General features: G+C 43.7%; 2 protein-coding genes across 3 annotated transcripts in view; both read right to left on the bottom strand.

Moving 5' to 3' along the window:
• c5 (complement component 5) overlaps positions 1 to 4,825 on the bottom strand; it is a 43,127-nt gene extending 38,302 nt beyond the window's left edge. For both annotated transcript variants that reach the window (XM_080738229.1, XM_080738228.1), the window contains exons 1-5: positions 4,673 to 4,825; positions 3,186 to 3,381; positions 1,663 to 1,819; positions 728 to 798; positions 444 to 541 (exon numbers count right to left, since the gene is read on the bottom strand). In XM_080738229.1, coding sequence (XP_080594355.1) covers positions 444 to 541; positions 728 to 798; positions 1,663 to 1,819; positions 3,186 to 3,381; positions 4,673 to 4,737 — 587 coding nt within the window. In that variant the 5' untranslated portion in view covers positions 4,738 to 4,825. The remainder of the gene's footprint in view (positions 1 to 443; positions 542 to 727; positions 799 to 1,662; positions 1,820 to 3,185; positions 3,382 to 4,672) is intronic.
• Positions 4,826 to 10,133: 5,308 nt separating this feature from the next.
• Positions 10,134 to 15,000, bottom strand: part of prdm12b (PR domain containing 12b) — a gene marked incomplete at both ends in the record, with an annotated part of 10,617 nt that continues 5,750 nt past the window's right edge. Inside the window, 2 exons of the mRNA XM_080738813.1 lie at positions 10,134 to 10,561; positions 11,235 to 11,346. Coding sequence (XP_080594939.1) covers positions 10,134 to 10,561; positions 11,235 to 11,346 — 540 coding nt within the window. The remainder of the gene's footprint in view (positions 10,562 to 11,234; positions 11,347 to 15,000) is intronic.

Genomic DNA, 15,000 nt, shown 5'->3' on the forward strand with positions numbered 1-15,000 from the left:
TAATCAAGTCAGATGTGGCATAAGGGCACGGATTTCTACACAGAGAGAGCAATTCTTTCAACATAAGATGCTGCATTCAAGTTCAGGAGAGTTTGGACAAGGCAATTCACTTGAATGCTGCCTTCAGGTATGGAAAGAGGACATGATGTCTATGTGTGCACGTGGCTGCACACACACACATGCGCATACACACAAGTTGTCGGGTGGACAGTGGACACCTCATAAGTCCCAAACTGTTACTTTTCATGAATCAAACTTAATGGTCAAATCGGTCAAATTCAACTAGAAAAAGTGCTCCTCGGAGCACAGGTCTCCGCCAGGACAGCTAGTTTACTGTGGGCCAGCAATGTTCGGAATTTGCCAAGGATCATAATGTGTACCAATTGGCGTGATGTTTGGACGAGATCTGTAGGAGTAATATAGACAGACAGCGGGGTTCTTACTTTGGTTCCAGAGGTAATTTGAAAGGGTTCTGCAAGGAGGGGATTCCATTATTATAGTCAGTCATCTCTACCTTGTCCACCTCCTGATGGTCTGGATCCTAAAACAAACATTCATTCCACACTATTACGCTGTTGTGAGGTGATTACCATGTACCCCACCTACAGTACGTGTGTGTGTGTGTGTGTGTGTGTGTGTGTGTGTGTGTGTGTGTGTGTGTGTGTGTGTGTGTGTGTGTGTGAGATCAACAGTGCCCCCAAGTGCCCTCGTCGAGTATGACACTCACCATGAACTTCAGAAAGACGCTCCTATTGGCTGGCCTCAGCTCCTCGTTCAGAGAAAATGCTCTGACTTTGACTATAGGAACACACACACACACACACACACACACACACACACACACACACACACACACACACACACACACACACACACACACACACACACACACACACCTCCTCTATACTTAATCTGTACTTAGTACGCTCTTTGTTCTCCATACACCAATTCTCTGTGTTGAAAATAGCTGATCTACAAGCTCACAAGCTGAACATAAGAGCTGAATATAGCCTTTCGACAAGCATTTTCTGCAAATGTTCCCCATCAAGTTATTAACTTGTGTTTGTCAGGCTGTATGGTAACCGGACCGCTCGCCCCTGTCCGTCCGATCCCCCTCATCGGTTCTTCTATTCTTGTATTCAGTTTACTAAGGATAATGTTAGGAATAAGCTTAGGGTTAGACATGGTTTTATTGAGGTTACGGTGAAGAATACCTGGTGGAAGTGACCGTTCCGGTAACAACTGTTCGCCCTCTCGGCCGTTCGCCCTCATCGTTTCCGCCGGTCTCACGCTCACCGCGCTGACCGCTCGGTGGGGCGATTTTGAGTTTTTTTTTTTTTTTTTTTTTTTACTTTACTTGAGTATTTGCAATTTGCAATACTTTTACTTCTACTCCACAAAATCTCGGATCCAAATATTGTACTTTTACTCCACTACAATTATTTAAAAGGGCGAACGGCCAGGAGGGCGAACGGCGTGGTATTCACCGTTCCGAGGTCACCGGATTTGACCCAGGCGAGCTTTGTTTTGGGGCGAGCGTTCTTGTTGTTGTATGAATTGATTAGGCAACTGTCTACCTGATGAAGAGCCAGGCTACATTAAAAATGTTGACACAATGTCCACAGTGTGTGGATATTTTAACTTTTTGTATGCATAACCTACCAGACTGTTGTGGCGTATACAACGGCTTGTCAGTCTGTACAAACAGATAGCCATTGGTTCGACTGATAGGGATTCTCTCATGCTGGTTGATCCCTCCTGCCGATTGGACGTGGAGGATCACATGACTTGCCCCTTCGACCAACTCTTTTGGGGAGATCTGGAGAGAAACAGAATAGAATAGTATCAGTGTAATGGAACAGTAACCTTCTGCTATTCAACACTAACATATTTTACTTGACTTGAAAAGCTTGTGACTTGACTCGACTTGACAACCTTGTGACTCGACGCGACGCGACGCGACGCGACTCGACGCGACTTGACATGACAACCTTGTGACTCGACTCGACTTGACTTGACAACCTTGTGACTCGACTCGACTTGACTTGCCCACAACAGAAAATAAACATATTGTTTAAAAAAAGAAAAAACTTGAGACTTGCTTGAGACAAACATATTGTTTAAAAAAAGAAAAAACTTGAGACTTGCTTGAGACTTGGACCAAATGACTTGCGACTCGCTTGGGACTCGGATCAGAGGGACTTGTACAATTGTCTGCCACATACTGAAGGCCGACATGGCATGATGCAGTCGTAGCATTGCGCAGCCAGACAATATCACTGTGAGGGCAATTTACTGCCATATTCGTATGGTTTCCAGGCTACTGTCCCAGAATTATGGGAAAGATATTCATATTAATAAAGGGGTATGAAACCCTAGGCTTTAGTAGTTTGTTTTCCACCTCTGGTCAAAAACTACAGCAGGGTAAAATATGGCAGGCTGCATTACACTGACCTAATTATAGTACACAGTGATGTAAGCAACACAGCTGCAGCTAATCATAATGGGTGTCAGTACTACTGTCTACCATGCTTGCACCTTGGCATGCCCTTGTTGAAAATACACTCATTATTAATTTGTTTGGTGCAGCTGTGTTGCTTAATGCTGCCATGTTTTTCATCTGGCCTGGGGGGCCAACATGTAACCCTTGGAGAGTAAATAAGACTCTCAACTCACCATTTTGTTTACACCTGAAAAGCAGCCAAATTGTCCTCAGCTGGCAGTGATTTTAGGGATAAGCAGACACAGTTGAAACCACAGGCTGATGTTCTAGTTTGTTTTCAGGTTCAGTTCAGGTAAAAAAAAAACTACAGCAGATTAATCCGCCTGTGGTTTCAACTGAGTATGCTTCCCTAAAATCACTGCCAGCTGAGGACAATTTGTCTGCTAAGTTATGAGTGAAGACCTTTCAGGTGTAAACAAAATGGTGAGTTGTGAGTCTTATTTACTCTCCAAGTAAAGGGGACATTACTACTACTGTTTTAAAATATCTTTTGACATAGAATCAAATGTTTTACGGTTTTATGATTTACAAATCTATGTACAGTTTAACTATACATAGGGTACGAGTGGATAATGTAAAATAAATGATCCTATTGGCTCCCCTGGAGTAACTCTGAGGGGGTCCCCAGGCCCCCTGTTGAAGACCATGCTGTAGTGTAGTGTGTTCAGTGTTGCGTTCTGACCCTGACTGAAGCAGTGTTCTGGTAGTTGTTGGAGGCCGTCAGTTGAACGGGTACTTTGTCGTACTCGACTCCATCAGCAGACATGGAGCTTTTCAGCAACAGATAGACCGTCTGGTCGCTGTCATAACCAAACAACTGGACCAGAACCTTCTCGGTAGCATCCAACCGCAGTGACAGAGGACAGGTCACCAAGAACCTAGGGGAGGGTAGAGGAAAGGATTTGTTGATTGATTGAATGATTGATTGATTTAAATACTTTATTAGTCAGAAATGTAAACAGCACGTGGCAGACAATAAAGGCTAAAAATAGTTCTGGGTTCTGGCTCTATGTATTGATTTAATCAACGTAGCATAAAAAAACATAAAAAAAACTAACCCTAACCCTAACAATAATACGTGTAATCAACAAATACAAAACATTATTGTACAAAGGAGAAAAAGGAAAAACGGCAGCAGTGAATGAGACCTCCGTTCTATGGTAAATTTATCTCCCCTTGTGGTTGTCTCCTGACAGAAGTCAGGCCAGTTTAGAACTCTAATCTTTAATCTTTGGGTCCCCTCAGGGCATTCCACAATTTGGCAGTAAGGGTCAGAGTAGTAGAATCAGAGGAGGGTAGGAGAGGAGAGGATCCAGCCCCGTCTCCCATGCACTTTCATAATGGCTATTTTTCCCTTTAATTTCTAAACAAAAGGGAAGCGCTGTTTTTGTTCTGGTGACGTCATCGCGTGTCACATGAACTTCCGGTTAATACTCTGGAAATAATTGGTGACCTGTAAGCGAGTTTAGCTTGCTAAGGGAAAACCACGCCCGCACTCATTTTTGAAGCTTGTGATTGGCTGAACCGGAGGTAGGGAGTGCTCCATTGTAGTCACTTGGACCGCGGAGGAGGTGAATAGAATGCGTTTATCGTGGGCTTGCCCAGGCCTTACGGCCTGGGCATAAATATAACGATTGCATTCACCACGGCTTCGTAACTCGCGCGGCGCTCCGCCGGCCGCGCAGCCCTGGCCCGCTCTTCGCGGGCACTCGCGCCTGTGGCGCTCGGGCGCGAAGAGCAGGACCAAGGACCGCTGGCCTTCGCGCCGCTTGCAATGTCGTGGACAATAACTGCCGACGCTGTAGAAAACGAGCGCTCCTTCCCTTAGCAAGCGTAGAGTTTCTAAACTCGCGACCCGTAAGCTAGCGAACTCGTCAAACTAGTCTGCGGCAGCCTGGACAACTGGCTTTAAGTCATTGAGGTCGTCATGCGGCATTAAATGAGTAGCCTACATTCTACCAGATTGGACAAAGTGAAGATGAACAGAAACTTTCAATATGAATACATAAAATCTAAAATAGTTTGTATTCTTGCTTGGAGCAAATAGTTTAGTGTTTATTGATTTGATCATGAGACTAACACAGAAAATAAATTGAACTTGCGACCTGTCCTATAGGAATCATTTTGTCATCATCACGCAATAAAAATAAAAGTTTAAAGGGAACTTACGTTCGGCTAGCAGCTGCCCCCCACGCCACTGCACAAACACACAACACAAACACACACAGCCGCATCCTCCACCAAACACGCACTGACTAACTTCACCACACACTCATGCTGACTGTATAACACAGAGAGAGATAGAGAGACAGAGAGAAAGAAATCGGTACTACTAGTTATTCATCAACTAATAGATCGAAACATCAGATCATCTGTAAACATCTGCTTACTGGCAATTGTGTTTGTATATTTGTGTGTGTGTGTGTGTGTGTGTGTGTGTGTGTGTGTGTGTGTGTGTGTGTGTGTGTGTGTGTGTGTGTGTGTGTGTGTGTGTTTGTGTGTGAGAGAGAGAGAGAGAGAGAGAGAGACAGACAGACAGACAGACAGAGAGAGAGAGAATCTATAGCTTCTGTCCCAAAGGTGAATTTACTCAACCTGTATTTTCTGGTCTTACACAACAGTGTTGAAACAGAGTGTGTGTGTGTGTGTGTGTGTGTGTGTGTGTGTGTGTGTGTGTGTGTGTGTGTGTGTGTGTGTGTGTGTGTGTGTGTGTGTGTGTGTGTGTTGCGTGAGGCATCTATAAATATTGAATAATAAATTAGTTGCCAGTCAGACATTTAACCCATTACACTAGGTTGTTGCACCACCAATCCAAAAAGTCAGTGTCGGAAACCTTGTCAGAGTACCCATTGTAGCCTACCCATCTGTCTGCGTTCCTTTCGTGCCCATATGCCGAGATCTCTGTATCTATCTGTCTACCTTGTCCTTTTTATGCCCATATATGGATAAGTGACATTTTCATTTTTTTTCACAGGACAGCTTTCAATTGATTGTAATTATTTAATAAAAATAAATATGTTTAATCAATCTATACTTTAATACAGATTAGGCTTCAATTAATGTATTTTACTTTTTTAATGTTGTTTGTAGTTTAATTATTACAATCAATGAATGTGAAAAAAATTAAAATGTCACTTAGGCCCTTTGCGCTCCTATCCCCATACTGGTTGCGTCTGTGGTTCTGGACAACTGGATATCCAAATATGCCCATATATGGACATATTGGATGACTTTGTTGGCGCTAGGCACCGCACTCCCTCGAGTTCTTGCCAATGCTTGCACCAAGTTTGAAGTTGGACTCGGTCAGTCCCATTACCACAACCATGGTGACAACCGGATATCCACATATGCCTATATATGGGTTTGTTTATGTGTGAATCATAGTGATATCTGATATGCTCATACAGTATATGGGTTATGGTTGTGTCTGAGTCATAGTGACATGCTTATACAGTATGAAGGATTTTATTAACCACTTGTCTTAAACCCTATAGCCTACTACTTGATTGACCGGAGCCCCTCAGGGCTCTATGACTATATAGGCTACTTGTAACTTTCCTGTTTTCACTCATACATTAGGCCTAAATATCTTTGCTGAAAATAGCCGATCTACAAGCACACAATGTGTCGCAACGTGACACATGGTGAGCTTGTAGCTCTCCTCCGTGAAAATCTCTCCACAATATGGATGCTTGGGTTTAAATGGTTAAAGGAGTAGTTCTCCCAAACATTGTTTTTTTTTAATCAAATACACCCAATCACGAAGTCTTGAATTGATGGAGATCTTTTAGTTTTAGTTTTTGACGCATTCCTGAGCCAATAATTTGATGACCAGTGGAGTAGGCTCTATGCATATACACCATTTTGTTCTACTTCGGGGTGTCTTTCGACTTCCTTCACAGGTGTTACCAATGATACTAATGAAGGGTCTGTTCCATTCTGGTCAAACAGAGTCAGGGTGCTGATATTATGCATGTTGGCTCACTGGAAACACTCTGCTACACCAGTGGGTCTCAAAGTGTCCTTGAGTGGGTTCCAAATGTCCCCATACAGGTGTGTAACTCTGACAGTGTACAAATGGAAGCAAATGGACCTGCAAGGGTCCTTTTGCTTCCATTTGTTGATTCCATTTGTACAGAGTTATGGGGGTCCTTGAAATTAAAGAACCATTGTACAATAAATCAAACAGAGCCTTCATTAGTATCATCAGTAACACCTGTGAAGGAAGTCAAAAGACACCCGGAAGTAGAACAAAATGGCGTGTATGCATAGAGCCTAGCATTTGAGTCTCCTATCAGAAAGCCCCGAGATTCCCGATGTTCCAGGCCACCACGCCCGAGATTCCAGAGATATTTATTTTATTTCATTTATGTAAAAATAATAAAAAAAATAGGTCACCGATCCGATGTGCCGAAGTCCCATGCAGGACAACTCCCATTTCTCTGTTTACTTTCCCTGCCGTTTCCATTGTAAACCTAACCTCGCCTCACCAGGCTTTCCCCTGAGAGAAAGCCTGGTCTTCGTTTACTAAACGGGCCGTTTGATCCGGTCGGGAGCGGAAGAGCTCCTACGTTTTTCTGTAGTCCAAAACGGACTACACTTTGGCCGGAAACAACGACCGGAAACAGTTTCAACCCAGTTTAGCGCATGCGCAAGTAGTTAGCGCATGCGCAAGTACGGGTTAAAACTGTTTCCGGTCGTTGTTTCCGGCCAAAGTGTAGTCCGTTTTGGACTACAGAAAAACGTAGGAGCTCTTCCGCTCCCAACCGGATCAAAAGCCCGAAATTGGAAGCCAGCCCAGGCTATTGTAAACCTAGCAGGGCAGGGACGCCCCTTGCGGGGCAGGGACGCCTCAAAGTTGATGTTTTTTGTGGTGGCTGTAAATGAGTTAAATGGATGCTTTGATTCCACAGACTTCTGTATTTAACGAAATTCTCTTAATCAGAGCTATTTGGTTTGTGGTTTTATATCAACACACTAAAATGAAAGTCAAACACAAAATGTCTGCTGTGAAGTGATGTTCTACCATAAACCATGTGAAGGACGGAGGGGTTGTTGAATTAAACTTTAATAGCAGATATGATGATAAGTCAACATTGCATACTTCAATATAGCCTACATGTGTCATATTAACAACTACATACACATTTACACATATAAAGTGACAGCATAATAATAGCAATAATAATAATAATGTTCTCGGATAAAGCACATATCGGCCTTCTATTCACATATTCAGTGCCACCAAATCTTTTTTCTTCTGTCTGGCTGACAGGCAGTAAGACCGCTGCTCTGTCTACTTGGACACACACACACCTGGACACCTGTTAGTCCATGGGCCATACGAGATGTCGGTATCGGAAAGGTGGGAAAAGGTTACAATGCATTTTTTAAAAGCTCTATATCTGTAGATTATAATTTGGTATGATAACCCTTTCTGAGACACAGCTAAATTGGTGTTATCAGCCGCTAGAGTTGGTGTCCCATTAACTTTACATTAGGCCTACAGGGGGAAAAAAGCAAAAAAGGAATCTGCTTTAAGTAGCATATGAGGGGTCAAACTAGGGGTTGTTCATGATTCTGAATCCATTGCAAGCATCTGTTTTGCACAAAAAACATTCCTTGGGCTAAAAAACGGCCCCACAAGACTATGGTTTAGTGATGAAAAGTGATGAGTCATCACTTTTCACACTTTTGTGGGGTCCGTTTTAGACCAATGAATGTTTTTTATGCAAAACAGATGTTTGCAATGGATTTAGAATCATGAAAAACCCCTAGTTTGACCCCTCATACGCTACTTATTATTACTTATTATTACTTTTTTTTTTTTCCTTTTTTCCCCCTGTAATGTAAAGTTAATGGGACACCAACTCTAGCGGCTGATAACACTAATTTAGCCGTGTCTCAGAAAGGGTTATCATACCAAAACATAATCTACAGATCTAGAGCTTTTCAAAAATGCATGGTAACCTTTGCCACCTTTCCGATACCGACATCTCGTATGGCCCATGGACTATGTGAGTCTGAGTATAAAGCCATAGTAGTAATAATACTAATCATCATCTTTATTATAGTAATAATAATTTTGTAAGTGCCACTTGGCAAAGCAATTGTGTCGCCCCCCTGTGTTCAGACACGCACATCACAAGCCTTAAGACAAGGAGAAGCAGCATGCAGAGATAGACAGCAATCTAGAGCTGTCTGCGTGAGCAACACTGATGCCAGCCTTCCCATCATGCACTGGGAGGACCAACAATTGAAAGAGTGCTATAAAACCAGAAGAAGGAGAGAATTAAGACACATCCACCAACACACAGAACGCTGGACAAAACCACTCTGGAATGTGTCGAGTCGAGCTAATATAAAGGTTTGATTTGATTAGTATTTTCCCCACTGGTATCTCTCCATAGACTGTAACAAATCGTCAATGTCGGGTGGAAAACTTGTATGTCCAAAACCGTTTGTTTTGTAGTGAAAACAGCCGATCTACAAGCACACAACGCCTCGCACTGTGAGGTTGTGTGCTTGTAGATCTGCTGTTTTCACTACTTTTGTGCGACGGCCTTGTTTGATGAAGCAGGGTTTTGCTTCGCGAAAACATGTACACATTTCAAACTTGGAGATACAAGGTTTATGCCCGACAGTGACAAAATAATGGATGTAGAGATGTGACATGACCTCACCCACTGGTCTGTGGCTTCCAGTTCGGCAAAATTGGCTGTCGTCATTTTTGACAGAGGCCGTCGACATCCATGGTCTTTGTGACCATATTTGGACGAGAGACAGCGGGGCTGGGGAGACACACTGCAATGCATTTATCCTGGTAGTGACTTGTTGGGTTATAATGTAGCCATGCCCTACCCTGCTTTATCGTCTATTTTAATCTAAGCGAGCATCAAAAGACCTACAAAATACACTACATGCTGTATAGAAGACTTATAATGCTTGAGAGACGTAAACATACTTTTTAAACACCTTTTCTCGATAATTAACCCTATGATACGATATGGATGTGTGTCATAGTGTGTCCTGGTGGGTTTGTTATATTGTTAGCCACTTAAACCCGGCCTTCAAGGGACCCCCGAGGTACAAATGTACTTTGACCACTGCTGTAGGGATGGGACGATATGAAAATGATGAATGATGAATGAATCACGATTATTGTGACCAAAGAAATCGCGATTTACGATATTATCGCGATAATCACAATATCCCCAACATCCATTATCCTGGGGCGGAACATTTGCCAAAAAATAGCAGATCTACAAGCTCACAACACGTCGCAAGATCAGCTATTTTTGGGCAGAGAGATTTGGTAATTTGGTAAAAAAGTGCATATATTATAAGTACGAGGGGGTTTAAGTGGTACCGGATATGCAGCTCGGCAAATAAAAGGTTGAATTGATCTCAGTGCATGACGGAGGACGATCTCACGATAAATTCAATCTCCACGATAACGATTATCGTGAGTGTTTTTTTATCACGATAACCGATAACATCGCTAATCGTCCCATCCCTACTCTGCTGCGCCTCACAGCACCATGGCGGTGATGTGGTGATGGACCAGCGAGGCGGGGTGGTGCGTCAGGCCAGTGGGCGGCGGCTGAGCGGGCGAGTGGGCCGACCCCCCCTGACCTCCCCCCGTGACCCCGCCTCCTCCGGCGGCAGCGGCGACGGCGGCAGCAGCGAGGGAGCCGGCGGGCGGCCGGTGCCGCGCGCTCTTCTGGTGCGCGCGCAGGCCGGCCAGCTGGCTGTACGCCGACTGGCACACGTGGCACTTGTAGGGCCGCTCGCCGGTGTGCAGGCGCACGTGGTTCCTCAGCGTGGACGACTGGCTGAAGCGGCGGTTGCAGAAGCGGCACACGAACGGCTTGTCCAGCGTGTGGATGCGCATGTGCGAGCGCAGGTTGCTGCGGGAGTTGAAGCCGCGGTGGCAGATGACGCAGCGCATGCGGCCCACCGTGTTGAAGGGGCACGACGAGGAAGAGGACGAGGAGGACGAGGAGGAGGAAGAGGAGGAAGAGGAGATAGAGGACCCATCGCAGGTGTGGAAGTCATCTGGAGAAGAGAAGAGGGGGAGGAGCGGAGATGAGAGTCAGTCACAATGATTCACTTAAACCCTCCAGTCCAGGGGTCTTCAACGTTTTCAGGCCAAGGACCCCTTAGCTGAGAGAGAGATGAAGCAGGGACCCCCACAACATTTTCATAGATTCCATATAGTTTCATCGTTTGACAGCACAATCATCAGTGTATTTTGGATTCATGTCAATTTGTGTTTTCAGATATTTAACCACTTGAACCGTCAACACTTAGTCTGCTTCTTTATCTAAAATAGACGATCTACAAGCTCACAATGCCTCCTAACTCTGAGGACCTCCTGTTGTAGATCTGCTATTTTTGTCCAAAGTTCTCAGAATATTGACGCTGGGATTCAAGTGGCTAATATTAAAAAGGAGAAAAACATTCACACAAGGATTCTGAGGACCCCCTGTAGTAACTCTGAGGACCCCCTGTTGAAGACCCTTGCTCTAGTCTTATACAAACCTTAAGACATCCATCAACACCATAAAAATAGCCGATCTACACGTCTTGAGCTTGTATAGATCCAGCTATTTTTGGTGAATGTTTGCCCCAGAATCGGTTGACACTGGGGTTTAAGTGATGGTTTACTGAAGTCATAGATGCTCTTCTATTTTCTTGTCTTTCTGTCTTTCTGTGTGTCTCTTCTTACCGTTCTTGGTTTTCTTAGCGAGTTCATCGTCTCCTGGAACACCAGGGATTCCCAGGAAGGTGTTGTGGGAGTTGCTGTACCAGACCAACAACTCCTGGTCGGGAGGAATGGTCTAGGATGGAGAGGAGAGGAGAGGAGAGGAGAGGAGAGGAGAGGAGAGGAGAGGAGAGGAGAGGAGAGGAGAAGTTTTAATTCTCAACTAGAAATACTGTTCCTACGAAACAGTGTGGGCTCGCTCGTGACTATACTCTGCAGTGTGCTAACTGTCATGTGAAGCTCAACCAATACTCCAGCTAACACCACTCCCAGTTTCTTTTCCACCAATTGCGCCTCATAATTGGCTAATGGAACATGATATGCTGCGGAAATAATGACAAAACCATAGTGTTTTCGCCTTTAAACTGTCTGCGGCGGAACTCACTATATAAATAATGAGGATAACATAGTGTTCTCGCCTTTCAGGCGAGAACACAATGAATGTATTAATCACAAGATGTCAACAACAACAAAGCATTTTCCCAGTCCAGTCCAGAAAATTCATAAATTACTCACTAATAATCACTAAGAAATTAATATAAACCAAAAAGATGCAATTGGAAATTGCAAGTGTGGTTGCACACTTGCTTTATTCTACAGAAAGCTAACTGTCATGTGAAGATCGACCAATACTTGAGCTGCCATCACAGCATTGTCATCACCACCAATGTAAGTGTCATTTAAAAGAAATCGTCCAATTCACAAAGTGTCATTCAACAACTTGTTCCAACTCACTAAGCCCTTGTAAATTAGTTTCACTGCATCACGGTGCATGGTGCAGCTGTGTGAAATGGTTCATTGGACGATACATCTGAAAGGAGGACCTAAGGATTCCTACCACGCAGCTGTGGTGGTCGGACATAGGCTGTACTCATTTGGAGGATACACCAGCTACATGAACAGCAATGATAGGATTGAAGTCCACATCTTCAACACATTGTCTTTGTGTTGGAGGAAGTTGCCCCCAGAGACAAATGGAAGTGGACGCTATGGCCACACAGCTGTGCTGGTAGAAGAAATTGCCTACATCTGGGGAGGGTATCCTGACTGCAATGTGATTTATGCCTTTGATGTTGACACCCACAGCTGGTTCAAACCCAGTATTTCTGGGACTATTCCAGAAGCAAGGAGCTACCACTCGGCCTGTGTCCTGGAGAAGGTCATGTATGTGTATGGAGGACTCACCCGGCTGAGTATTAATGACATGTACAAGTTGGACACCAGCACAATGGTCTGGTCTCTAATTAACACCAGAGGAGCTCCACCACCTGCTTCATGCGGTCACTCTGCCACCATCATTGGAACAAAGATGTTTGTATTTGGGGGCTGGGGGGGCGGCATCTACAACAGCATCAGAGTGTTTGACACAGAGACCAACTGCTGGCTGAGCATGCCTTCTGGACACCCTCTCCCAGAAGAACGCTGGGCTCATTCAGCCTTTGCCTACAATGGAGAGCTGTACATATATGGTGGCTACAGCAACCAGTACTTCAATGATCTGTGGAAATTCAGTCCAGAGACCTTTTCCTGGAAGCAGGTTGAGCCTAAGGGGAAAGAGCCCTGTAGGATGTCTGGGATAAGCTGTTGCAAGGTGGGAGATTGTATTATCATCTTTGGAGGACTCAAAGCAAGCAACATAGATGGTGATGACCTGTACATCTTAGATTTACGTCCTACTTTGAAGACATTATGCAAGCTATCAGTTCTTCATTATGGCCTGAAGCAGTCAGAACTCCCACATGACATCAAGTGGGAGCTGGCAACTATGACTACCAACAGCAACAGAAACTAGAAAACATTGTTCCTTCGAAACAATTGTGGGCTCGCTTCCAAAAAACAATGGCTATAAAAGTACAAAATATCAAGATCGCAGGCAGTGCTCTCGTTGACGTTACTCACGCAATCGGAGGCTGCATGCATGATTTGAGGCATTTTGTTCCAAAAATATGTTATGCAAAAGTTGACCCACTGGTGGCGCTATAACAGGCCAATGTGTGAAGTGTGGCATCTGTTCCTTGTCTTAGTGGGAATGTGCTTGCAAAATTTCATGCACATCGCAGGCTGTGTTCATGATTTGAGGTGTTTTGGCCACTTTATCGCTGCTTGCAGCTATATTTATCATTATTATATTTTTATTGTTTTGTGCACTTCATAGGCATGTTAGATAAAGGTCCTTAGATTGTGTGTAGAATGTTTAATGCAAATTGCTAAAAAAATCCTAGAATAAAAACGGGTTTAAGCGTTTCACAAACTACTCAAAATGATATAGCGCCCCCCTTTGGCCAATTGGGGTAAGATTGGTTTTAGTGATATTTGGAATAACACTCTACATCTTTGCCAAATGCCATGAATATGTTACTTTGCATGTATGATTTAGAGGCAGAAGAATAATTTGCATAAAACTGCAATATTCATTGAATTTATTAAAAAAGCATGTTTCAATTTAAAAAAAATACGATTTGACAGATCTTTAGATATTTGTCCAAAGTTCACATAAAAAAGGTTTTGTGCACGTGACGCAAAAATTCCAGAATGAAAGTGGGTTTAAGTGTTTTACAAACTGCTCAAAATGGCGGAAAATCTAAGGGCGGAGCTTACTTAACAAAGACACAGATGTCTTCCGCTCGAGTCAAAGCACGCGTGTAAGCAAGTTGCATGACTTCAAACGAAACGAGTCATGACTTATGCCAGTTTGAATTTTCAAACGCTTCGTATAGCGCCCCCCTTTGGCCGATTGGAATAAGATTGGTTTCAGTGATATTTTGACTAACCCTCTACATCTTTGCCAAATGCCATGAACGTGTAACTTTGCATGTATGATTTAGAGGCCGAAGAATAATTTGCATAAAACCGCAATATTCATTGAATTATTAAAAAATCATTATTTAATGTACACACTTCTCACCACATAGCCTGTGTAGATATAGGTTCAAATTTCATGTGAAAAAAGTTTTGTGCGCGTAACGCAAAAATCCCAGGAGGAGATAGATTTTTACTGTTTTTCATATAATTCCAAATTGTGGGAGATCTAAAGGTCAGAGGTCAAAAGTCAGAGGGTAAAAGTTGTTTGGCATGAGGAGGCGCAGCCCAGGCGAGCCCACAATAATGAAAATATCTAAAGTGTGCTCGCCTTACAGGCGAGCCCACAATGCTGACCTATCAGCTTTGTCTATACGGAAGGATACATCCTATCAGTACGTAGTTAGGAAACATACAGGAAACGGAGAGAGACAGGGGAGTGACACGCAGGTAGCGAAGGACGTTGGGATCGGGACTTGAACCCTGTGACACGCTGTCAGGCATCAGAGCCTATGTGGTATGCACCTGGACCGCTAGGCCAGCGGGCGCCCCAGGAAGGATACATCTTAACACCTTGGTACCTACAGTAGTTAGTTACCAACCCTAACCCTGACCCTTGGAGACCTTGTATGTCCAAAACCTTTTATTTTGTATTTTTCATTTTTAAAATGATGTAAACTAGTGAAAACAGCCGATCTACAAGCACACAACGCCTCGGTGCGAGGCGTTGTGTGCTTGTAGATCAGCTGTTTTTCACTACTTTTGTGCGATGGACTTTTATGATTAAGCATGCAAGTTTCAAATTTGTAATTTTTTTTTTGCAAAGTAAAGCACTGGGAATATATAATAATATATATGTAGGAATCACACTCACAGAACCACTTGATGTTTCCTTTAAATGTTGTCAAATCGAGGAGCCCAACCAGGACAT

This window comes from Nannobrachium achirus (genome assembly GCF_963921795.1).
Source record: "Nannobrachium achirus genome assembly, chromosome: 12".
Lineage (NCBI taxonomy): Eukaryota > Metazoa > Chordata > Actinopteri > Myctophiformes > Myctophidae > Nannobrachium > Nannobrachium achirus.